Source organism: Hylobates moloch, unplaced genomic scaffold (assembly GCF_009828535.3).
Source record: "Hylobates moloch isolate HMO894 unplaced genomic scaffold, HMol_V3 SCAFFOLD_2, whole genome shotgun sequence".
Taxonomy (NCBI): Eukaryota; Metazoa; Chordata; class Mammalia; order Primates; family Hylobatidae; genus Hylobates; species Hylobates moloch.
In genome coordinates, this window is record NW_026652277.1 from 84,237,186 (window position 1) to 84,264,600 (window position 27,415).

The 27,415-nt window shown below is 37.5% G+C and overlaps 1 protein-coding gene across 1 annotated transcript in view; it reads right to left on the minus strand.

Moving 5' to 3' along the window:
* Positions 1-253: 253 nt before the first annotated feature.
* Positions 254-27,415, minus strand: part of SH3BGRL2 (SH3 domain binding glutamate rich protein like 2) — a 77,276-nt gene continuing 50,114 nt past the window's right edge. Inside the window, exons 3-4 of the mRNA XM_032152637.2 lie at positions 7,988-8,068; positions 254-5,090 (exon numbers count right to left, since the gene is read on the minus strand). Coding sequence (XP_032008528.1) covers positions 5,079-5,090; positions 7,988-8,068 — 93 coding nt within the window. The 3' untranslated portion in view covers positions 254-5,078. The remainder of the gene's footprint in view (positions 5,091-7,987; positions 8,069-27,415) is intronic.

The following is a 27,415-nucleotide window of genomic DNA, read 5'->3' on the forward strand; positions in this document are numbered from 1 at the left end:
CAAGAAAAAAAAAAAAAAAAAAGGTTTCTTGTTGGTGAAATTCTGTAGCAGAAAACTAGATTATAACATTAATAAAATTAATTTATTACAAAATAACTGGAATTGATAAGCTTTAAAATGGCTTCAAAGAAGACACCCTTCTAGAGCACAGAGGAGTTCCTGAAGTGAACTGTTGGCTGATATGCTGACAAGGTAAAAAATAGCACACAAGAAAAAAATATATATGCATTTAACTTTATTTTCTCCAAATAGAATAAAGATTCACATGCTTAGCATATTTCTGGAAATGGCCTCAGAAAAGTTTTCTACTCTAAATCTGGTTTCTCTTCACTTTAATGATTAAATAAATGTTGACCAATTAAATATTAAATATAAAGAAACTTTAAAAATTAATCATTAAAACACAACCGAATAGGAAGAAAGGCAAAAGACATGAAGAGGGATTGCCAAGAAAAAGAAATAAGAATTCCCATAATAAAACATGTTCAACTTACTAATAATAAAAAATTTACAAAATGAAACCACAACGAGGTAACATTTTATACTCCCCAGCCTGGCAAAAATGCAGCTCTGACGATCTCAAACACTGGCAAAGATTTAGAGTCCTGCAAATTCTAGTATACTGGTGGGGAGCATAAATTAGTACTTTGGAAAGCAATTTGGCCCTATCTATTAAAACTGATGATGTGCTTTTATTGTATAAACCAGCAATTCTATTCAAGGTATACATCCATTCTTGAGTATGTATACCAGAAGTCACATAAAAGAATATTCACAGCAAAATTACCTTTTTCTATTTCAAACAAAGATGCAGTTCAATAAGCACCAGCTAGAGAAGAGAACACATGTGATATATTCATAACGGAATAATATTTAGCAGTGAAAAAACTATGACAGCAATGAACATAAAAAGGAGGTGCCAGAAGAATACATTCAGTTTAATTCCATTTACTATTCTTTAAGGATACATACATGGAGATAAAGTGATGAAAGACAAGAAGGCTATGGTCAACACGAAGTTCAGTATAGGGGCTCCCTCTATCAGACAGGCATAGAGATGGGTTCAGGAAAGAGCACACGGTACCTCAAAGGAAAGGCAATAAGGTGGGTGGTAGGCACACAGGGGTTTGTTTATTGTCATTATTATTACTCTTTATACTTTAGCATATATATTATATGTGTATATACATATCTATATTCCATTGCATGTATTAATTTTTTTTTAAATTCAAATGGCTTATAACAAAAAAAATTATGTATAATGTCTCAAATGGTGAATCACAGCCTGGAGGCTCTTAATTTACCTCCTCTCTATCATTGAACCCTGGCTAAAACTGCTGTTTTGTTTCTATTCCCCTCAAACTTGAGAGTAGAGATATTGTCCTGCTCTGACAATACTTACCACATTTTAGGGGCTTGATCTATGCTGACAGAAAGGATGAACAAACAAACCTGACATGTATTTCTAGAAGAACTAGGAAAACTCTGAAGATTTGAATCACAAGTAGGCAGTGATCATTTTGGTTTCACACATTTCTGCAAACCTACAGCTTGTTCCCTCTGATCCCTTCCTCCACCCTCCTTCTGTTCTGGTGCGTAGGGCTTGAAATCGTTCAGTGCTGAGATCAACCTCAGACAATGCCTTCAGAAATATTGTTTTCTTCTGCTTTCTGATGTGGCTGCTACAAAGGTAACAGGGGCCGCAGCCACTCTGCCCTTGTCTTCTGTACCCAATTCGGGGAACATGGCCACCAGCCTGTGGCTTCAGTGTACTCAGATCAATCATCCATTTGAACCACCCCACCCAACCCAGGGGCTGAGTGATTTAACTCCATCCTCAGTCCTGATCACTGTCTGAGATGAATCTGTGGTGTCCTCCCAACACCCTCATGCAGGACCTCATGTCTGGCTCCTTGAATGATCACACGATCTGTTTGTATTTTTACAATTTAATGTGCTGCTTTCATGCATGAGGTTCACAGGCAAGAGTAAAATCACAGCCTCTCAATTAAACAGAACTAAAATTAAGAGAGGTGTGAAAAATGGTAGGGAACAAACACTCCATTTTCAGAATATGTGTTTTCTGGACTTTATTCTCCTTTATGCTGAATATAAAATATGTGATTTCACCAATGCTTTAAGAGACAAACACATACAAGTTGAAATCTGAAAACAATAATTATACGGAGCAAAGTGGAGCCTGACACTTAACAAAAGCTGTTAAATGAAAAGTATCTCTAGAAAAAGCAAAACCCTATAGTAAAATCAAACAAAACAGAAAGAAGCTTTGGTACTTTTCAGTAACGGGAGACAGAAAAAAGTTTAGTTTATTATTAAATTCATGTAATATAAAAACATCTATGTGGAGGTATTGAATTAAATCTATAAAACAGAAACAAATCTAGAATATATTAGAGTCTGAGGTGAAAAAATACCTTGCTTTCCTCTTCTTTGACTGTAATAAAACACCAGAATTTGGAAAAACAAGTATTTTCCCAACTAAATTTTCTTCTGGTCTGTACACACCTAGCAGGATGGCACTCCATATTTTATCTAATTTTAAAATGGCATAAGTTGATCTTTAGCAGCACATTTCCTTTGCTCCAACAAGCCTACTACAGGAAATAAAAATTCTGTCTTGAAATGCCCTTGATATGAAATCTATGCCTACAATTCCCATCCACTTCTTTCCTAGTATTTTAAGACTGTGATTATCAAAATCTAAAGGCAGCTAGTTAAAGAAGGGAACAAGAAAATCATTATTACATGTTTCGAAATCAGCTGATAAAAGAATACAAGTAAGGACCCCATATTCTCTGAACTAAGTGTGGTCCCAGAGGGCAACATCTCAGTACTCCGTGGAGCCTGGGTACCACGTAAATGCCACATACTGTGCTGCTGCCTCACTCGTAACAAGCACAGCACCACTCGAGACTGGTCTCCTGTATTTCTTTGCTGATCAAAAAAACAAAAATGGGGTGGGGAGATGGTACATAACTGTGATGGTAATTTAGTATTACTACCCACTAGTCTGTTTACTATAATAATAATAGGTATACTATGGTTAACTCGAAAATTGTAATATAAGACAAATCTGGGTAGCTTTGTCTAGCAAGTATGGTATTGATCCGATAGCCCCAGCAGTTAACTTGCAAAGCCTCAACCTTACCAAGTTGGTTCTTGGCACTCACTAGCAAGAGTAGACTAAATGTTAGCTGAGTAATGAATTACAACATGACAATTTTTACAACTGCTTAAAAAGAAATTCTAAGTTTTATCAGAAGACTCACATACTCAGACACAATATCCAGTTAAAAAAAAAATTCCTGGATAGTCCCTGGGATTTGTCAAATGGAATTTGACCTGGATCTTACTTAATGACAACTAACCAGTAATATCCATAATTTGACAACAGCTTTCCTTGAAGAGAAAACTGTGGATCATGTGTCCATTCTAGTTAAGTAGAAATCTGTCATACTTTCCTTCTGGTTGTAATCCTGGACTACAAATCTCAGGTTGGGATTTCAGCCTTAGCATTCAACAAGTTCTTTAGTCTACATTTAGCAAGGCATGGGGCGGAGTGCTGGGCACATGTGACAAGTCTGTAATTTTTCTGCTCTTTCAATTTCTTATAAATTTCCTGCTCAGAATTATAATGAAAAGTCCAGAATCAGGATGCTAGAAATAAAATATTTTAGGCAGCCCTCTGAAAATTTATCCTATTCAAGGCTGTTCCCATGTTTGGCAATTTAAAACTCATTAAGTTTAAAAAAAAATTAAGCATCCCTGTTATAGGGACAAGAATGCAGAAAAATAGCCTCTGCTTTAATGAAGTAGGTACGTTTGATGTTTATCAGCATCCACTCCAATAGGAGTATAGATTTTTCTTGACAAGTACAATTCCGGGTTACTCTCTTTCTCATATGTGTTGCTCTGAAAACTTACTTGTGCTCATATACGGAATGAGAACATGTATCTGTATTACTCTGAAAAATATGAGGCTGTACATTGGCCAGAAATATGAGCAAGCAAAGTTAGAGGCAAATGAAAAGTAACAAAAGGAAAAATTGAATTTTACTACAATATTGGCATATTTTAATATGTCTAATCAAGGGTTCATAAAATATATCTAACTGAGATTTTCCTTTCTCAAAAAATATAGTCCCTTCACAAAATAGAAGCAGCAGCTGTCTGTTAGGGGAGCTGCATTAAAAAATATATGAACTTATGCATTATAAATAAATTGCTAGAGCTGAAAATGCCTTCAGATACTCATCAGACAATTTTCCTATAAATTTACTAATTAGTGCACCACTTAAAATATATCTTTCAAGCAGTCTTAGGCATTTGGGTGAAACCTGCCCCTTGCAAGAAATAAAGAAGCATATATTTCAAATAGCAATTATTGTCATCCCAGTAACTTAGTTCTGATCACTTGATGTTACAACAGGGATTTCTGGAAACATCTGTAGGAGCCTGGATAATATGCAGGGGTAAGAGTTTCCATTACTAAAACAAGTCTAGAATATCTAACTTTTTCACCAGGTGTTATTACAAAGCATGGGAACCGTGATGTTTGTAACTGATTCTGCAGCAAAAATCTTCAACACACTTTGTCAACCAGCGCTGCTTTCTTTCCTTCTGATTCAAAGATTCTAACAACTTGGCAGACAAATTTCAAAGCTGCAATCCAGGCAGCTTAAAGAGAAGTGGGTTTACACAATTCCGGCATCTACTATAACCTAGGGCAGACCCAACATTTTCTCTCTGACGGTGCTACCCACTTATCTTTCAGTCACTAAGAAAGTACACTTGTAAAAGGTGACGGTATTTCCAGGTGAGTGAGGCAACTGCAGGCAAATAGAATAAGGAAAAAAAAATCCACCACCTGATTTGGTTTAAAGCAATCATGCAATTCTCATTATAGCCACATCTTTCAAAAACACCTTTTCCGTGGCAAGCAAAGTTACTGATAATGCGTGTGGCTTTTGTCACAGTGATGCATTAGGTAAGCATGTGCGTACTGAGTACCAGGGGGTGCTTCAAAATGCATCTCCGTCATCTTCCACTCTTCTTCTCTAAGGTTCTGCCTATTAAAAAAAAAAAAAAAGGTCAGTTATTGCATTACATCGACAAGAAAATTCACCCTTGGCAGGGGTTTTTTAAATGTCAGGAACAGAGATGTTGGAAATCATAACAGATCACCTCCATGTGACTGATAAGAGAAAATCCTGGGTTTCAGCATCAGAGCCCAGATTTAAATCACACCCACCCGACCTGCCACATATAAAAGTGGAAAGAAAGCTGCATGTTTTCAATGACCTACTGAGATTCCTCTCAGAGGTACTGTTCCATTTGTGTGTGGCTGGGTGGGGGGTTACCTTGCTCAGAGGGCCTGCACAGATGCCCGTTAATAGCAACCCAAGACGAAGAACCACTCTAGTACAACCATATCTGTTAGTAAAGTCGCTGCCCCAATTCCCCGACTGCCACCCCTGCACACCCTCCCCCTTGAACCAATGGATAAGGAGCTGACATCTGGCACAGGGGGCCTCTGTGGCCTGCTCAAACTCTGGCCAGTCAGCACCCAGTGTTGACCGGTTGTTATCTACTTTGGATATCACCCCTGAAAGCTAGGGATCTGAAAGTATAATCTTCTATGACAGGCCCTTCTTGGGGTCTACTAAATTTTAGCTTTGACGGTTTTCTACCTAAAAAGTATTGGTGAAATGGCCTCCCTTTCTCAGAATTAGTTGGCTATCACGATGGGCCAGCCACTGTGGGCTCCAGCCAACCACAAGGGAAACTGAGATCCCCCCACCACTCCCACCAGGGATTCCATACCATCTAACATTTACATACTTTAAAAAACTCTTCACAGGACAAACAACATATCCAGCGCCAATGTGGCCTGCAGGCCACCATCTAGAGACCTCTAACCTACCTTTGCCCCTCCCACTATGGAGGGCAGCCCAGTCAGAGCCTACGCTGCACCTGGGCCTGTTGGGCCCGTGAGTGTCCTCTCCTACCATGTAAGAGCAATTATAGGTGCTAATGATGTCTTTATGTTTCCTGATAGGCTTTCTTGCCGTGTTTTTTATGTGTGTATACTACACAGGGAGTAGGAAAGGAAAAGAGAAAAGAGGGCTTTCATCTTTCAGTACATTAAATCTGTGAACACTCTGTCAAAGCCTTAGACTGTAGACTGTATGATGAATCACTAACAAGGTGAAAAATAGAAGATTAGAAGAGAGAAAATGCTAAATTGTTCTTGAAGACATTTTCACTTCTCTTATACAATGATGAAGTATGAGTTACTACTAGCCTTTAAAGCCCTAAATGGTTCATGGAGAGTGGCACAGACCTTGTGCTATGGACATCTGCTCTGGTGCCAGATACTCCAGGTACAACTGATTTAGGTCCCTGAAAACGGTGGGCTGAATGGGGGCAGTGTCCAGGGCCCTCACTACCTTTGGGATGGTCCCCTGAAATCAAGTTAACTTCAGTGGCACCAAGATCAACTTTAATACTATGGCCACAAACTATGTGAGAATGTGTATTTCATACATCATAGGTTTCCTGAGAAACTGGTGAGAAAATACATTTCTTTGAAGAATAAAAAAATCAGCCCACAGTCTCTAAAGAATTTACATATTTGGGGAAAATGGGAATAAACAGTATTTTTTAAAAGGTTTTTGCACAGACAATGATGCCCGCTGGATTTATGTATCCATTAGACTACCCCATCCTAGTTTTTTCCAGTTCTTTGAAGATAAATCTGGACTTTTAATATCTCTGGATGAAATACGTTATAAAAATACTCTAATTTTCCTAACAAGTATTCAAATGTTCCATCTTTATAAAAGTAGTTTTAAGAACCTTTAAATACGGTATGCGTGGGTTTTGCCTCTGCTTAAAACATGTGCATGGAAACCACCCACAACCATCTGTGGACCTACTGATGTAAAAACAAAGCAAGATTTCACACTGGCTATGCACTGCAGACGTTGGTGTATAATTTATGTTATTGAGGGTCCCTGCCTTCCTCCTACATGTATGCCAGAGATGGTACAAATCCTGGGTAGCCTCAAAAGACCTATTATTTTCAGACATCAAAGTTCTAGGAAATGTACTTTTATTTCAGTTGTGTTAAAAATAGACATATTAGAATTCAGTCTCAATTTGAAACACTCAAAACCTCAATTACTATGTATATAAAGACTGCAAGGAAATACACAAAAATGTCAATGTGGTTAGCTCTGGATGGTGATTTTAATTCTTTGTTTTACCCTTTTTTAATATTTTCCCAATTCAAAAAAAGGAGTCTAGGCTACTTTCATAATCAGAAAGAAAATGTGTGTTTTCAAAGTAGAAATAATATCAAAATAGTACTTTACTTAATAAAGAAATGTTCTTTCTTTTTTGAAAGTGAATCTACAAGCTTAATAAAGTTGTGATAACACACATCATTTCTAGTTCTAAACATGAGAAAATATTGGCTCCTTTATGTTTTCTAAAAGACATATGACTTAATAAAGTGGCTTCAAAATATTTTGATTAAGGAATTGAAGATTTTTTTCAAGGTTGACCATTTATTATTATAGACCATCTCTTCTCCAATGAAAGTAAATTTAAAACACCTTTAAATATGACTCTGAGTCTGCTATTTAAAAAAATGTAAAGTAAAAAAATTTGCAATTTTAAACAGAAAGCACCTACTAGTTTTTGCTACCTTAAATTCTCGGAAGAATGGGGTATAAATTAAAAATAAGGCAATATTCTAATTTATAGCAACAATTGAAAAATTGGGGGGAAAAACACAAAACTAGCTTCTGTCGTATGTTTTAACACTGGGTAGTCTCTAATTATGCATCAGAAGAAGGAAAACCCCCAAATCTAAGAAACTATATATGCACTCCTCTAACACCGTCACTCTACATCTCTAAGAAATGAATTCTAAAACAAGAATAAGAAAAGATTTACCTACCTTTGATGCCAACCGTGGTTTCAGGCCTAAAAATGAAAAGACTGTGTTGCTTTCCTTGGATTCAAAAAAACTGTCATAATCCTAGAAAAAAGGGAAGGAGAAAATAAACCAACAAAAGCAAACAATTATCTTTATATTTGGTGCTTTGGACAAGTTCTTTATGGAAGTAAAAAACGTACCATTGCTCCGTCCAGATCAGGGAAAAGCTAAATAAATCTGCTGAATTAGTCTGCTTGCACGTAAAAATTTATTTTAGTATGATGAAGAATGTAACAAGTTTTTAATCCAAAACCTACGACAAGATTAAAATGTAAAACATTTGGTGACAGAAATCAAATAGGAACACACTCCTTTTCCTTTGTGGGCCAAACTAACATTTGTCTGTGTGGAATCACTCTGACCTAAGATTTTACTCTAGGTCTTCAGTATGGAAGGCTGCCTCCCAATTCCACTCTTGATATTTTGTTATCTAGGGCTTTGAAAAAATCACCGGGTAAACAAAGCTGTAAAGGTCTCCATGTGTCAATGAAAGTGTGTCTTATTCTGCTTCTGAAGTTTTCCACATTCTTTGAGACCATCTCCTTAGAGGGAATAAAAAGATCAAATAAAAACTAAAAGAAACTATATTCTCTATATATTTACCTTTGCCTCAAACATATAGAATCATTTTTCTCTTCTTACCTTCACAAGAAGGCATCAAGGAATTCTGGTCAATGTGTTCAACTGTTTCTTTTCAAAAGTTTGCATTTATCATACATGAAGCAGTCTTAAAATTTGGTAATTTGATAACTTTATCCTAAGGATAAATAATGTAAGCAAATGATGATCACAATCATTTTAGGCATTTGCTTTGTGCTAAGTGTCTTATAAATGATATGTTATTAAATCTTCACCACAGCCTGCCAGGTTAGAGACTGGCTCAAGGCAAAGAAATATGTTGTCCAAGTTTGACAGCTAATAAGTGAGAGAACTGATATTTGGGTTCATGTTTCACTGACCTTGAAATTCACACTTTTTGTACTCTAGGATGCATCCTGCCCCAAAAGAAACCAAGTATGGGGCACCACGTGTGCTGGAGTCACTGAGCGCTAACGAATCCATTGTTAAGCCAAGCCAACGGCATCTAAACTTGTAGAGATTCGCTTCCTGCAACGCATGCCTTGTCTGATTAAAAAATCTTTGAATTATTTGGTTCTGTGTACAGATCCTCTTCTCCAAAAGCTTTAGCAATTGAGTCTTGTGGTTTGGAAGGCAGTAGCCTCAGGTTTTTCATGGGCGGGTTCTTCTGTCATTTAGGATCAGCTCTAAAGAAAGGCCTTCCTTGACCAAGCCAAGAAGGAGCAACATGTCTGAAAAGAGATATTTGGCCAAGTCGTCTTTGAAAACTGGCATTGAAGCTTACATCTGAAGGATGAATAGAGTTGGCCAAGTGAAGGACAGGGATGGGAGCATTCTTGGGCAGGGAGCAGCACCAGTGAAGTGTGAAGCTGGCAGGGTGGACAGGGATCAACATATGCTGGGCTTTGTAAACCAAGAAAATGATCTTGAATTTTATCTTAAGTACCAAAAGAAATCATATAAGGGTTTTGAGCAAGGGAGCAAAATGATCTAGCTTCTTTTAAGAAAATACCTAAATAACTGTGGAGAATGGCTCAAAAAAGGGCAGCAAAAAGGAAAGCAGGGGAGAAAAGGGAGTACGCTTTGGCAATTGCAGTAAGCAATGGTGGCAGCTGGGCTGACGGCAGAGGGCAGCAGACAGACTGCAGATACATTTTGGGGGTAGAAGTGATCATATTTGGTTGTGGATTTGATGGGGGTGATTAGGGAGAAATAAAAATTAAAGTGGCCCTGAACTTTCTGGCTTGATGAAAAAGACGAGAAAAAACAATCTGAAGGGAAGGTTGGAGTTCAATTTCAACATGCAATATTTGAGAAACTATATGAAACATTGAGTAAAGAAGGTATCAACTGAGCAATTGGAGGTTCCTAACAGCTCTAGGATGTAGAGATTTCATGGAATTTGTAAGAAAATTTGTAATTTCTTGTAAGACAAAATATGATCCTAACTATGCCACAAAAACAGGTCAAAGTTTGGCATGAAATGCAGGCAAAATCTCATGGACTGAAAATGTTACATTCTTTGTAATGAAGCTATTTCCAAAGAGTTGAGTAATAATTCCCTCACGAGAGTTCAAGAAATAATTCTGTTCAAAACATACTTTCTCTACCTGACAATTTGTTGACTATAATGAATGTGGTAGGCAGAGGAAGAGGGCTAAATTACAGCTAGATTTGTTCCATCCTTTAACATATCCACTGTATGTAACTTAGTATACCTGTTCTCTCTATACCATATTCAGCCTCTACTCAGTTGAAAGTCTTTCCCGGGGGAAGCTCATTCATAGCCATGGCCCTGATTAAATTCACAATCTCTTGCCCTGACCTCTCTTCTGAGCTCTGGTTCCATAAAAGTCACTAACTGTTCACAGACTCTTAAACACAACAGGTCTTAACGACAATTCATGATCTTCCACTCCACAAATCGGACGTCTCAGAAAATGGCACCACTATTTACTGGGCCCTGTAACTCCAAAATAACACATCACAGGACTCCTTTCTTCCCTCAACCACTAGTTTATATATCCCTTAAGCCTCTCAATTTTTCCACATTGGTCTCTACCAACCTGATCTAAGCTAGACTTCTGCAACAGCACCCCAACTTATCAAACTTTGTCTAATCTCACTATTTCTGCCCCATCATTCTCTCAAAGTGAGGACAGACTGATTTTTATAAAAACAGATTTGATCTCACCCTCTGCTTAAATCCTTTCCTTTGAGACTTCTCACTCCTTGTAAGATACAGACTAAAATCCTTAATGTAATGTGAAAGGCCCTACATGGCCTAGCTCTAATTCATCAGGTTTGGGGAGAAGAAGGATCTTTTTTGTTGTTTTTGAAATAGGGTCTCACTCTGTCACCCAGACTGGAGTGCAGTGGTGTGTTCACAGCTCACTGCAGCCTCTACCTCCTGGGCTCAGGTGATCCTCCCATCTCAGCCTCCCAAGTAGCTGGGACCACAGGTGCGCACCACCACACCCAGCTATTTTTTCATTTTCTGTAGAAAAAAATAAAAAAAATTCATCTATGTACATGAGAGAAATTATAGAGATAACCCCTCTTTTTAGAGAAAACCCCCTCTACAAACAGACCACCTCTCTGTAGAGATGAGATATCATTATGTTGCCCAGGCTGATCTTGAACTCCAGGGCTCAAGCAATCGTCCTGCCTTGGCCTCCCAAAGTGCTGAGATGATACGCGTGAGCCATCATGCCCAGCCAAGAGGGGTGTTATACTTCTACTTGCACCAACCACTGTCTGATGCAACCACAGATTCATTTCTGGAAAACTGAGTGGTGTCTATGTTTAGTCAACCGTGGATGTGACGTCCAGCAAACCACTATGAATTATCTATGACCTTGATCAACTCCTTTAACCTTCTCAGACTTTCTTTCTGTATCAGAATACTAGTGAAATCCCTTGGAACTCCAGAATTCTACAAAATAAAGGAGAATCCAGTAGAGTTGCTCCTAAATGGACTGTTAGCTGTGTCTAGGTGTAAAGCCCAGCCTAAGTATCCCTGTTCCTGCAGATATTTATTTGAAAATTGCCCGTCTTGTTTAACTGAATAGGTAAGGGAAGAGATACTAATGAGAAAAATTGAGGGCTAGTGACTTGATCATCAAAATGCTGTCCCTGATCTTGTTTTAAAAGGCTACCATCTGTCTCTATGTGATTAAAAATATCTTACATGGTCATTTGGAGTGGCTCACACCTGTAATCCCAGAGCTTTGGGAGGCTGAGGTGTGAGGATTGTCTGAGGCCAGGAGTTTGAGACCAGCCGGGGCAACACAGCGAGATCCCATCTCTAAAAAATATTTAAAAAATTAGCCAGGGATGACAGCATGCGCCTGCAGCTCCAGCGACTTGGGAGGCTGAGGTGAGAGGACCAACTGAGCCCTGGAGTTCAAGGCTACATGCAGTGAGCAATGATTACACCAGTGCACTACAGCCTGCATGGGTGACAGAGTGAGGGAGGGCCAATGTCAAAACAAAAACAAAAACAAACAACTCTAAGGTCAGTGTGAAATACAGGAATGAAAAGTTAATGAAATGTATAAAGAAAACATAAACAATGCCTCACTCAATCTCTATAAATGTAGTATGAATTCTACTTTCAAAAGATTTAAGTGGTAACACGAAAATATTGTGCATGTAAAAGAGCAAAAGGCAAGGTACAATGAGACTTAATGTTTATATTTCAGGTTTCAGTGTTTATAATTAAAAACCTTAATCTTAAAATGATCCCAATGCCCCAAATCACAACATTGGAAATCAGGTAAATTCTCACATGCAAGTTTCATATATATAAACCAACACCTATAAAGTAGACAGATTTTGAGGCTGCAGCCTCAAAATTTTGAGATTGCACCACTGCACTCCAGCCTGAGCAACAGGGCAAGACCCTGTCTCAATTGAAAAAAAAAGAAAAAAAAAACTGTGTATATATAACATTTTCTCTCATGCAGAGAAAATATGTAACATTATCAATAATCCATTTGTCCATATTAAATTGAAACCATTCTTAAAGGTTCAGTCACCAAGAAAGGTATTTAGAAATGTCAGATGTTTAGAAATCTCAGAATAGCAACATTTTTTACTTTTGGAAAAATTTCCCTTAAGCTGTATTTCTCTCATAATAATTGTAAGTGTTATTTTTATGTTATGAACCTTTAATTCAGTGCCCTATCACTATTGCCAGCAGGGTGCTTCTTATCCAAAAATTGAATGGGATCCACCCAAAAGAACAGAAATTTTTATTTAACGTAATTAACTGCTTCCAAATGACAAATATAAAATTTGGTAATTAGCTTGAAAAAGAGAATGATTTAAAGAAAATCATTTTTAAAAGTCAGTGTTAGACTAGTACCTGACAGACACCAGGTTACCATTAATTTCTGTCATGTAGATAGATGAATTGCATTTGTTAATTAATGACATGCCATGTTTTAGGTATATCATGTTAGTAACAAATAAATCCTATTTCTATTCTGTTATTTACCAGTTTTAAAGAATTGTGTGAAAAATTTACTTTCTAACATTCAAAAGCTTTTGAGTGACCTGATGAATCCTAAAGTATATAAATATAAAGTGAAACTATTAATATTTTCTTTGTCATGGTAAAGCAAAAAGTAGATATGATAGAGATAAGTTAAATTGCATGTGAAATAATTTAAGATTAATATAGTATTAAAAATTTAAAACTACTTCCTATTAAGACACAAATTCTTATGGTTGTAAGCATTCTTAAATAAAAGAAAAAAATCTGCTTTCTTATCAAATTTGTTTTACTTGTCAGGCTTATACATATTTTAAAAATACCTTAGGGTTCCTACTACAAAGGTTAAAACACTGTATTTTTAAAACTCACATAAAGTTTCCAAATAGGCTCACTGAATTCCTTATAGTCTAAGGCACTCTCCCTAAAGTGTTTTGTAAATACACATCTGTAGATTGCACATTTCAGGACAATCAACCTTTTGTAATTATAGAATATGATGATTAGTAAATATTTACTTTGCAGAAAGACATAACCACATAAAACATATTCAAGGTAAAACTGCCCATTTCAGAAGCTGGTACATTTTCATTCCATTTAAGACAAAGGACGAAAAATTCACTTTGTTTATAATGCCAATCGCTACAAAAAGAAAAATCTCTGAACTGTATAGATAATAGCATAACCAAGCTACTCCAACTCACTAAGGGAACATTTATCTAAATGCTGTAATTTTAAGAATATAGCAGCCTAGACAGTTGTGGTTTTTTTTGTTTTTTTTTAAATCTCTCATCACCTACACTTCTGTTTATGTTCAAGTGAAAACCACTGTTAGCGACATTTCTAAGCTCATGATAAAATCTACAACAGGTAGAGTTAACAACAGTTTCATTCCTCCACAAAGCTTACTTAAGGACATTATCTGTGCACTCCGATTAGACCATTATGGACTAAGCACACGCATCTGAGACAAACACCTTAATGTTCTTTGCCCTTTCAGTGTCTCTGGAGAGAACAGTTAGGAAAGCCCACAGCAGCCACTCTGATAAGCTGTATTGCTTCCCACGGCTAAGTCAATCACAATTAAGTGACAGGCCCACATTATTTATTCATGCCAAGGACATAACCAAACAGAAAACTGGAGGGAACAAAAACAAGGAAATGGTATAGCAGCAACCAGTTCTAAATGAGCCAGAGTAAATTTGTTTTACCTAAAAGAAAAATATTTTTTAAAAAGCAATTTTTTAAGACTATAGGAGTTGCTGCAGCTGCTTAAAATGAACAGTGGCTGCTTCTCAAATTTTCTTTCAAGCCAAAGGGTAGCCTCTAAGCAGAATTTCTTGATTTAGTGGATGAAGGTTGTTAGTGCTATAGTCTACTTTATGAAATCTTGCTATAGAAATCAAATAATAGTAGACAATTCCAATCCTGGCAGGATAGATAAGATGCAGTTATCTAAAACAGCTTCATTTTGGCAATTTTTATGCCAAATACCAAAATATGAGCAAATCCAAAGGTGAGAATCTCAAATCCCTAATTCATGTTTAATAGTTCTGACCATACAGGTTCAAGACAACAAAGCAAGCAAATACATCTACCACCCCTCTTACCCAAGAGCCAATTTAAACTGGAGGGGAAGAAAACCTAGGAACAGGAACCAGCCACAAAATTTTAAGAAATACCCAGAATACATAAAATACAACCAAACAGGTAGAGAAAACACAGCAGGGGAAACCACAGCCCAAACCGATAGAAGAACAGTCCTTCCCAAGGAGCCTGCGTGGAAATCACAAGCCTGAGACAATGAACGCGACACTCTGGAGCAGGCTATGGCAGGGCAATCAAGGGAAAAAAGAAGTACATTTGCAACGGCTTACACAGTTTTTTCCCAGCTCTGGCCAGAGCTCCAGAGAAGTGCTCTCCAAAGAACCCTTGCTCCCTACATGCTGAAAACTCCCGGTGAGGCTTCAGGAGCCTGAGAGAGGCCAGCACAGTCTGTGGTCACCCTGACCCCACATCAGACACAGAAAGGGAAAAATGGAAAGGAAGTTCACCCTGGAGGGACACGCACTGAAGTCCATTGCTGCCTGGGGGTGGCTCTTTCATGGGCACCTGAGAAGTTCGTCTGCTTCGTGCTGCCCCCACTCTCTTACACAGTCTTATTTAGCCCTCCTGCTCAAAGGAAAGCAGGCCTGTGAGTGACTGGGGGAAGCCAAGCTGGCTCCTAAGAAAGACAAAAGCTAACAACTAGAACTAATGCTGGAGAACATAGAGCTAACTTACAGAATATATCAAACTTTAGAAAAATGCTTTTTAATATCCTTGGAGAGATTAAAGAAAATGCTGCATCCACAAAACAAGAACAAGCCACTATTTTTAAAGGAATAACAAGAAACAAAAGAGCTCCTGAAAATTAAGTTTGACTGCCAAATTAGAAAGTAGATAAAAAGAATAAAAAGCAGGATAGCATAGAGCTAAAAACCAGGCTAGAGATCTAGAAGATAAAAGTTACGAATGCCTTTCAGAATGTAGAATGTCAAGACCAAGAGATGGAAATTACTAGATAAGTCAAGAGTATTGAAAGTTAGAACATAAGAGTAAAACTTCATCCAAAAGGAAAAAAAGATCCTGAAGATGAAAAGGAACGACAATGGAAGGGGGGGGGGGGGAAGGGCAAAGAAATAACAGAACTTGCTCTCAAGTGAAAAAAGACATTAGTTTTCAGATTGAGCAGTCCTATTAACTGCTGAGCAGAATGTTTTTAAAGGCACATACTGATGAAATTCCAAAGCTCCAAGAAAACTCTAAAACTTTCCAGAAAAAGAAGCGAAACAACCTACCTTTAAGAATCTAATCTAGCAGACATGAAGTCTTCCAATCAATACAAAGAATATGGAAAATGGAACAATGCTTCCTGGGGGAACTTGGTTTTAAATCTAGTCTTTTATATTAAACAAAATGATCAATTAAGAATGAAACACTTACAAAAAATTAAAAGCATTCAGAAGGTTTACTAGGTAGGCACACTATGTTAACAAAATTATTTTCAGGACACACAAATTAAAAAAAAAATACAAGAAGGAAAAGTTATTTCTCTCATAGGTTTGCCAGACAAGTGTGAAGTGGAAGAAATGAAAAAGTTAAAATGTATTAAGAGGTTCCCTTGGATATTGACATTTGTGTCATTCTCCCTTAAGCCACAGGGATTTAGTAAAATAGGATTACATACCCTCCTCTATCTACTGCTGCTCACACTAAGCAGTTCTGTAGGGAATAGTATTTATATAATTATAACAATATACATATAATATACATTTATATAATTATTATAGTTACAAAAGAGAGTATGACATATACTTCAGCAATTCATGTGTGTATATGTATTCATATATCAAAATAGGGGAGAAATGAGAATGTCAATTTCTCTTCAACTTTCAAAGGAAAAAGTAAATACTGTCCAATATTTAAAATCAAGGAATATAGATATTAATACATGAATGGCAGGAACTTAGAAAAATGACAAAGCAGAGCCTCATGAAAAGGCTACATGTTGGGGAAATGAGGGAAGCTGCAGAAAGAAGAGCTGAGGAAAACCAACTTTTCACTTTGGACCCTTTGTCCTAAGTGATATTAACATGGCCTGATTGTCTTAACAGTTTTGTTCTCTCTTCATTAACCCCAACTGCATGAGGTTCAGAAAGAGACAGAATTTGAAACAGTAAGAAAACCAGCAGTTTGGCTATTAGTTAAGATATACTGCTAGCCATGCAACTGGGGAGGCCTCAAACTGTCTGGATGAAGGCTTTCAGTATTCACAGCACAAGTCATCAGTTTTATGAAAGTCACATCCCAGGAATTCATCACTGTAGAATATTAAAGGCAAACAACTCAGGAAGGTGAAAATGGGAGATTAAACATTTATAGACAGAAGAATAAAAGCTAGAGTTATACTGAAAAGATAAAACAGCAGAGAATATCTAATTATATTGCTGTGCTTCCGGGCATGCAGCTGATCAGCAATCAACCATAAAGCAGAATTTGTATCACACCCTCTCTACTACTCAACTTTTCCCCTCCTGGTATCTGGAAAGATGCCACATAGGAATATTTACAGGAAAACATCTGATGGAGAACATTCTCCTTGATTAGATAACTGATCTTTTAGACAGAAGGCCTTGGAATACAGATTTTCAAATGCAGATAAAGTTTCTTAAGAAAATGCTGCCTGTGGGATAGGTGAGCTTCTAACAGAGTTAGTTTTCTAAATGGATTTCATTGTAAAACTTTAAAAGTAGATTCAATAAGATTGCTTTTAACAATCTGGCTTCGAACTTTATTAATAAAATGGGAATGCAGCACAGTCTAGCTTAACGGACTTCAAACCACGTACAGCAAATGCTCAGAACCTTGACAAGGCATGTCCCAACAGAATAGGCTGGCTACCTCCTGAGCTGAAAACACCTGTGTAGGTATTTATCCATTCATATAACCATGTTTGTTAGGTATGTTCTGTGTTTCTAGCAATCTAATGGATACCAGATACTAAGATAAATAGGGTAAAGGTGAGCACAAGGTGCTTGGAAACCAACTGAAGGCAAAGACATTTAAAAAAACCTATGAGATAAATATCATACTAGCAGTAATAAGGCACAAGTTTGCTGGGCATGGGGGAGAAGAGGTAATAACCAGAGTCCTAGTTAATTAGAGAAAGTGTAATAACACACCTTTGGATTGAGCTTTGAGAGAGAAACAGGGCAGAATTAGGGAGGATGTAAAAATTACAGGATTTGGTAATCAACTGGGTATATGAGGTAAGAAAGATCAGTGTGGGGTGATTTTTAGGGCTTTCCCTTAAGTATCATATAGTAGATGTAGCCATTAGCCCTAAATGAATAACATCCATATCTTCGAAATAGAGCGCAATCTCCTGTGGATAACAGTTACAGTTTTGGACTTTTGCTTTTTGTTTGTTTGTTTGTTTTCCTCACTGACTCTAAACAGAGCTCTAGTAACACATTATTACTGCAGAGAGGCTACGACGTAGGTGAAAATTTCTGTCCATCATTTTGTTCTACTCCATTCTACCAGATGACACACTCAATTGTCAGGACAGAGACCTGGGAAACAGCCAATCCAGTGTTTCTCAAACATATCCACTAAGGAACTCCAAGAGGCAGAGGGAAATGTGAATGGAATGTCCAGAGCAGGGGCAGACTACGGAAGGGACTGTGAGCTAAGAAGAATGTTTACGGCCATGCGCGGTGGCTCACACCTGTAATCCCAGCACTTTGAGAGGCCAAGGCGGGCGGATCACAAGGTCAGAAGATCAAGACCATCCTGGCAAACATGGTGAAACCCCATCTCTACTAAATATACAAAAATTAGCCAGGCATGGTGGCATGCACCTGTAGTCCCAGCTACTTGGGAGCCTGAGGCAGAAAAATTACTTGAACCTGGCTGCAGTGAGCGGTGATCGTGCCACTACACTCCAGCCTGGGCAACAGAGTGAGACTCCATCTCAAAAAAAAAAGAAGGATGTTTACATTTGTAAAGGTTGGAAAACAAAATAAAAACAACTAATAAAAACCGAAACAGAAAAGAATATGCAACAGAGAACTACGTGGCCCTCAAAGCCTAAAATATTTACCAGGTGGCTTGATCCCTGATCTAGAGGATTGAAGGACAGATTTTGAAGCAGGTCCCATAAATGTGAAATTCCTTTGAATCTTTGTTTAATCTTAAAACTTAATGGAAATGAGACATCTTGCCCTATAATATACCAGTATTTTTTTTTATTATTATACTTCAAGTTCTAGGGTACATGTGCACAACGTGCAGGTTTGATACATAGGTATACATGTACCATATTGGTTTGCTGCACCCATCAACTCATCATTTACATTAGGTATTTCTCCTAATGCTATCCCTTCTCCAGCCCCCAACCCCCGGACAGGCCCTGGTGTGTGATGTTCCCTTCCCTGTGTCCAAGTGATCTCATTGTTCAATTCCCACCTATGAGTGATAACATGCGGTGTTTGGTTTTCTGTCCTTGTGATAGTTTGCTGAGAATGATGGTTTCCAGCTTCACCCATGTCCCTGCAAAGGACATGAACTCATCTTTTTTATGGCTGCATAGTATTCCATGGTGTAAATGTGCCACATTTTCTTAATCCAGTCTATCATTGATGGACATTTGGGTTGAAGTCTTTGCTACTGCGAAAAGTGCCGCAATAAACATACGTGTGCCTGTGTCTTTATAGTACAAGTGTTTGTTTTGCTATTAAAAATATTAAGTTTTGCAACATGATGAAAATCTTCAAGTCGAGTGGATGCTCCGGGCAGATGGGCAGTCTTCTCTGACTTTGGGCACCCCCAGGTACTGAGAAACCCAACTCTGGTTTTATCAGCAACACATGTAATAATCATCTTGTCATGAAAGGAGACAAGGACATATGTTAGCATTTTCTCACCATTTATGGAGGCTCAGAAGCAGAGCCCAAGCACAACTAAGTGTATACAGTTGCAGTTGTTCTCAAGTGCAGTGTTTATGTAAGACTTTTGGGAACGTTGTCTTGCGATCATATATTTTAAGTGCATTTGGGATCTGTTATGAAGCATGAAGAACCTAATCCCATTATTGGGACTCCAGCCTGGGCTACAGAGTGAGACTCCATCTCAAAAAAAAATAAAAATAAATAAATAAATAAATAAATAATAAAAAATTAAAAAGAGGCAATATATAAAGCAAATGTTTGCAGTCTTCTTTGAAAAGTAAAACTGACTGTTCCCGCTTTTTCCCATTCTCATTTGTCAAACTTTCTGTACTTACATATTGATTTTAGCGCTGGAGAAATGAGCACTAATAAAAATAATGCTGAATAACCAATTAATTCATCATAAATACTTTTAAATATCTCTTTCCAGTAACTTTTTGTCAGACCGTAGTTGAAGACCATATTTTTTGTTTGTGTGTGGGCACTTGATATATGTGTGTGTGTGTAGTGTGTGTGTATAAAATAATAGTGTGGTGTTTTAAAGTGAAATCTTTTTTTTTTTTGAGACAGTGTCTCGCTCTGTCGCCCAGGCTGGAGTGCAGCGGGGCGATCTCTGCTCACTGCAACGTCTGCCTCCTGGGATCAAGCGATTCTCCTGCCTCAGCCTCCCCAGTAGCTGGGACTACGTAAAGTGAAATCTTATATAGGGATCGGGGATTTTTAAAACTGGTAATAATGGGATTAGGTTCTTTATGCTTAAAAAAAGATCCCAAACACACTTCTAATCCCAGGATAGTGTTCCCAAAAGTCTTACATAAACACCGCACTTGAGAACAACTGCAACTGTATATACGTAGTTGTGCTTGGGCTCTGCTTCTGAGCCTCTACAAATGGTGAGAAAATGCTAACACATCTCCTTGTCTCCTTTCATGACAAAGAATGAAGAGGAGAGGAGACACCATAAATACCAACTGCTGGTAATTTACCCTTCATACTCCTCCTGAAAATTAGTCTAATCAATCTCTAGCCTACTTTCAGGCCTCAATTAACTAAGGCAATATGGGGGAATGCAGGCAGTTAGCCCCAAATCACTACTTCACAAAACTAGTAAAAAGCTTTAACATAATCTTATTTGGTTAGCAACTTGTCCAATGCTAAAGCACAAATCTAACATTCCACAAACAGCATCTAAAACAAAATTAACTCAATAGTTTTAAAACATTAAAACTCATAGAAAATGATATAAAGGTTACTTTTCAATAAAAACAGTTTGCCATCTGTCTCTCAGCTAAGCTGTTCCTTTCTTCATTATAAAACAGAACTTTACATGGCTAACTCCAACCACATTTTCCACCCCACTTGGTTTTTCTCCCCAGCTTCACCTAATGCCTGACTCTAGATATGGCATCCTCAGTCAAACTGTACCAATCTGTCTTGACTATCTGATTAGCCACTGTGTTTTTTTCCCCTTGAGGGTTAATCCATAAACTTGTTAATGTGCCCCTAGTCAAATGAAACTTGACTGAATTTCCATTTCCAACCACCAGTTAAAAAATAAAAATAAAAGAGAACTAATAAATTTAGCAAAGTTGTAGGATACAAAATCAACACACAAAAAATATCAGTTGTGTTTTTAGACACTAACAATAAATAACTGAAACATAAAATTAAGAAAACAATTTTATTTACAACAGCATCAAAAATAATAGGAATAAACCTAACCAAGTGGTAAAAGACTTGTACACTGAAAACTACAAAACATGCTGAAAAAAGTTAAAGGAGATTCAAATAAATGGATATCCCATGCTCATGGATTAGAAGATAATATTATAGATGTCAATAATACCCAAAGCAATCTACAGATTCAACATGATCCCTATTAAAATTTCAACAGCAATTTTTGCAGAAATAGGAAAAAAAAATCATCCTAAAATTGATACGGCAAATCAACGGACCCTAAACAGCCAAAACAATTTTGAAAAAGAACAAAGTTAAAGGGCTTACATTTTCTGATTTCAAAACATATTACAAAGATATAGTCATCAAACAGTGTGATTCTACATAGAGACAGACATATAGACGAATAGCACAGAACACAGAGTCCAAAATAAACCCTTCTGTATATGGTCAAATAACAGACAAGCATATCAAGGCCACTCATTGAGAAAAAAGATGGTCTCTTCAACAGTATTGGGAAAACTGGGTATCTACATGCAAAAGAATGAAGTTAGATCCTAATGTTATACTAGGTACAAAAGCTAACTTGAAATGGATTGAAGACACAAACCCAAGGCCCAAAACTATAAAACTCCTAGAAGAAAACACAGGGGAAAAAGCTCCATGACATTGGATTTGGCAAACACTGATTTCCTGGATATGATACCAAGAGCACAAGTAACAAGAGCAAAAATAGACAAACGGGACTACATTAAGGTTAAAACCTTTTGTTCATCAAAGGACACAATGAACAGAGTGAAAAGGCAACCTATGGAGTGGAGGAAAATATTTGCCAATCAGATAGCTGATAAGGGATTACTACCCAAATATATAAAGAACACCTACAGCTCAAAAACAAAAAAATCAAATAACCTAATTTTAAAATGGGCAAAGAACCTGAATAGATACTTCTTCCAAGATAATATACAAATGGCTAACAAACATATTCAGAAGATGCTCAACATCACTAATCATCAGAGATATGCAAATCAAAACCACAATGAGTTATCACCTCACACTCATTAGAGTAGATACCATTTAAAAAATAACAAAAAAAGTTGGTGAGGATGTGTAGAAGTTAGAACCTCTCTGCAGTGTTGGTAGGTAATGTTGGTAGGCAAAATAGTACAATTGCTATAGAAAATAGTTTGGCTGTTCCCCCCAAAATTAAAAATAGAACTACCATACAATTTAGCAATCTCACTTCTAGGTATATATTTAAAAGAAACTATCAACAGGGTAAACAGACAACCCACAAATGGGAGAAAATATTCACAAACTATGCATCTCACAATGGTCTAATATCCAGAATTTATAAGGAACTTAAATCAACAAGCAAAAAACAAATAATCCCATTAAAAGGACATGAACAGACACTTCTCAAAAGAAGACATAAAAGCAGCCAAAAAAAAAAACATGAAAAAAAATGTTCATCATTACTAATCATCAGAGAAATGCAAATCAAAACCACAATGAGATGCATCTCACATCAGTCAGAATGGCCATTATTAAAAGGTCGAAAAACAACAGAAGCTGGCAGGGCTACAGAGAAAAGGAAAGGCTTATACACTGTTGGTAAATTAGTTCAGCCACTGTGGAAAGCAGTTTGAATATTTCTCAAAGAACTTAAAACGGAGGTATCTTTCAACCCAGCAATCCCATTACTGGGTATATACCCAAAAGAAAATGGATTATTATACCAAAGAGATACATGCACTCATACGTTCATTACTGCACTATGCACAATAGCAAAGACATGGAATCAACCTAGGTGCACATCAGTGATGTACTGGATAAAGAAAATGTGATACATATACACCATGGAATACTATGCAGCCTTAAAAAAGAATAAACTCATGTCTTCTGCAGCAACATGGATGGAACTGGCGGCCGTAATCCTAAGCAAATTAACACAGGAACAGAAAACCAAATGCTGCATGTTCTCACATATAAATGGGAGCTGAACATGGAGGACCCATAGACATAAAATGCAAACAGTTGACACTGCAAACCACTAGAGTGGTGACAGAAGGGGATATGCATCAAAAAACTACCTATTGGGTACTATGCTCACTATCCCAGTGCAATATACCCATGTAATACACCTGCACATGTACTCCCTGTATCTAAAATAAAAGAAATATAAAATTATTCTAAAAATTAAAAGAACTGAAAACAGGATTTCAAAGAGATATTTGCACACCCATGTTCATAGCAGCACTATTCACAATAGCCAAGAGGTGAATTTAATCCAAATGTCCATCAATGGATGAATAAATAAACAAAATGCGGCACATACATACAATGGGATATTATGCAGTCTTAATAAGGAAGGAAATCTTGTCACATGCTAGAACATGGATGAACCTTGAAGATATTATGCTAAGTGAAAGAAGCCAGTTGCAAAAAAACAAGTAGTGTGTGATTCCACTTAGTTGAAGTATCTAAAGTAGATACTTTATATAGAGAAAGTAGAATAGTGGTTACCAGGAGCTGAGGAAAGGGGCAAAGGGGAGTTGTTTAAGGGATATAGTTTCAGATCTGCAAGATGAAAAAGTTCTAGGGATCTGTTTCACAACAATATAAATATATTTAATACTACTGAACTGTACACTTAAAAGTGCTTAAGATAGTAAGTGTTATATGTTTTTATCACAATAAAGAAAATTTAAAATAAAAATAAGAAAAATTATATAAAGAAATCCAAATCATCTGTTTGCTGAATAGAGAGAGAGAGAGAAGAAATGAAAGAGGAATAGGTATTTTCCTTTAGTATAAGTGGGTGAGTTTTCATTTCTGATGCATTGCACAAATGCCAGTTCCACTGAGAGAGAACAAACAGTTAAAACCTTGGACATGAGGCCCAGAGCTTTCTAAAATCCAAATCAGACACTACAATTCATCATAAAAGCCAAAGTGTTGGGTCCTTTACCTTTAGAATCTCATCACCCACATTCTCAGAGAAGGAAGAATCCTGCTCACAGTAAGGATTGATTCCACTCCAGGGAATCAACAAGAATAAGTTGTGCCGGTTTGGGTTCTTGATGCAAATAACTGAGAAAGATACTAGCAACTTTGAAGGAGAGGAATTATGAATTATGGAGGTATCATAGGGAGTTGGCAAGACTCCGCATTAAAACTAGAGGACCAGTTTAGAAAACAGAAGGAATTTCCCTGTCTGGGTAGCCAAGAACACACTAATGTCACACCCCAGATCAGCTGCATAAGGACACTAGCCACAGCTATGGTTGGCCCCATCACCCCTGGACACTCACTGCCACATACAATCTCCAACTGACCCCGTGTTTCTACATCATCCCCTCAATGTTCAAATTCTGGGGTAGAAAAAACTGATTGGTCGTGCCAGGGAGATTCCATTCAGTGGGGAACTCCTTCCAAAAGGCAAGATATTCAACTGCTAAATGAGAGAGAAGGCAATTGTCTACACTGGTTACCAAGTAGCTTAGCAGCTGTTTACTCTATGCCTCACATGCCTAGCTTATCCAGGTTAAAATAATTTTCTTTTTTTTATTGTACTTTAAGTTTTGGGGTACATATTCACAATGTGCAGGTTTATTACATATGTATCCATGTGCCATGTTGGTGTGCTGCACCCATTAACTCGTCATTTAGCATTAGGTGTATCTCCTAAAGCTATCTCTCCCCCCTCCCCCCACCCCACAACAGTCCCCAAAGTGATGTTCCCTTTCCTGTGTCCATGTGTTCTCATTGTTCAATTCCCACCTATGAGTGAGAACATGCGGTGTTTGGTTTTTTGTCCTTGAGATAGTTTACTGAGAATGATGATTTCCAGTTTCACCCATGTCCCTACAAAGGACATGAACTCATCATTTTTTATGGCTGCATAGTATTCCATGGTGTATATGTGCCACATTTTCTTAATCCAGTCTATCCTTGTTGGACATTTGGGTTGGTTCCAAGTCTTTGCTATTGTGAATAGTGCTGCAATAAACATACGTATGCATGTGTCTTTATAGCAGCATGATTTATAGTCCTTTGGGTATATACCCAGTAATGGGATGGTTGGGTCAAATGGTATTTCTAGTTGTAGATCCCTGAGGAATCGCCACACTGACTTCCACAATGGTTGAACTAGTTTACAGTCCCACCAACAGTGTAAAAGTGTTCCTATTTCTCCACATCCTCTCCAGCACCTGTTGTTTCCTGACTTTTGAATGATGGCCATTCTAACTGGTGTGAGATGGTATCTCATTGTGGTTTTGATTTGCATTTCTCTGATGGCCAGTGACGATGAGTATTTTTTCATGTGTTTTTGGCTGCATAAATGTCTTCTTTTGAGAAGTGTCTGTTCACGTCCTTCGCCCACTTTTTGATGAGGTTGTTTGTTTTTTTCTTGTAAATTTGAGTTCATTGTAGATTCTGGATATTAGCCCTTTGTCAGATGAGTAGGTTGCAAAAATTTTCTCCCATTTTGTAGGTTGCCTGTTCACTCTGATGGTAGTTTCTTTTGCTGTGCAGGAGCTCTTTAGTTTAATGAGATCCCATTTGTCAATTTTGGCTTTTGTTGCCATTGCTTTTGGTGTTTTAGACATGAAGTCTTTGCCCATGCCTATGTCCTGAATGGTAATGCCTAGGTTTTCTTCTACGGTTTTTATGGTTTTAGGTCTAACATGTAAGTCTTTAATCCATCCTGAATTAATTTTTGTATAAGGTGTAAGGAAGGGATCCAGTTTCAGCTTTCTACATATGGCTAGCCAGTTTTCCCAACACCATTTGTTAAATAGGGAATCCTTTCCCCATTTCTTGTTTTTGTCAGGTTTGTCAAAGATCAGATAGTTGTAGATATGCAGTGTTATTTCTGAGGGCTCTGTTCTGTTCCATTGATCTATATCTCTGTTTTGGTACCAGTACCATGCTGTTTTGGTTACTGTAGCCTTGTAGTATAGTTTGAAGTCAGGTAGCATGATGCCTCCAGCTTTGTTGTTTTGGGTTAGGATTGACTTGGCAATGCGGGCTCTTTTTTGGTTCCTTATGAACTTCAAAGTAGTTTTTTCCAATTCTGTGAAGAAAGTCATTGGTAGCTTGATGGGGATGGCATTGAATCTATAAGTTACCTTAGGCAGTATGGCCATTTTCACAATATTGATTCTTCCTACCCATGAGCATGGAATGTTCTTCCATTTGTTTGTATCTTCTTTTATTTCACTGAGCAGTGTTTTGTAGTTCTCCTTGAAGAGGTCCTTCATGTCCCTTGTAAGTTGGATTCCTAGGTATTTTATTCTCTTTGAAGCAATTGTCAATGGGTGTTCACTCATGATTTGGCTCTCTGTTTGTCTGTGATTGGTGTATAAGAATGCTTGTGATTTTTGTAAATGGATTTTGTATCCGGAGACTTTGCTGAAGTTGCTTATCAGCTTAAGGAGATTTGGGGCTGAGACAATGGGGTTTTCTAGATATACAATCATGTCATCTGCAAACAGGGACAATTTGACTTCCTCTTTTCCTAATTGAATACCCTTTATTTCCTTCTCCTGCCTAATTGCCCTGGCCAGAACTTCCAACACTATGTTGAATAGGAGTGGTGAGAGAGGGCATCCCTGTTTTGTGCCAGTTTTCAAAGGGAATGCTTCCAGTTTTTGCCCATTCAGTATGATATTGGCTGTGGGTTTGTCATAGATAGCTCTTATTATTTTGAGATACGTCCCATCAATACCTAATTTATTGAGAGTTTTTAGCATGAAGTGTTGTTGAATTTTGTCAAAGGCCTTTTCTGCATCTATTGAGATAATCATGTGGTTTTTGTCTTTGGTTCTGTTTATATGCTGGATTACATCTATTGATTTGCATATGTTGAACCAGCCTTGCATCCCAGGGATGAAGCCCACTTGATCATGGTGTATAAGCTTTTTGATGTGCTGCTGGATTTGGTTTGCCAGTATTTTATTGAGGATTTTTGCATCAATGTTCATCAAGGATATTGGTCTAAAATTCTCTTTTGTGGTTGTGTCTCTGCCCAGCTTTTGTATCAGGATGATGCTGGCCTCATAAAATGAGTTAGGGAGGATTCCCTCTTTTTCTATTGATTGGAATAGTTTCAGAAGGAATGGTACCAGTTCCTCC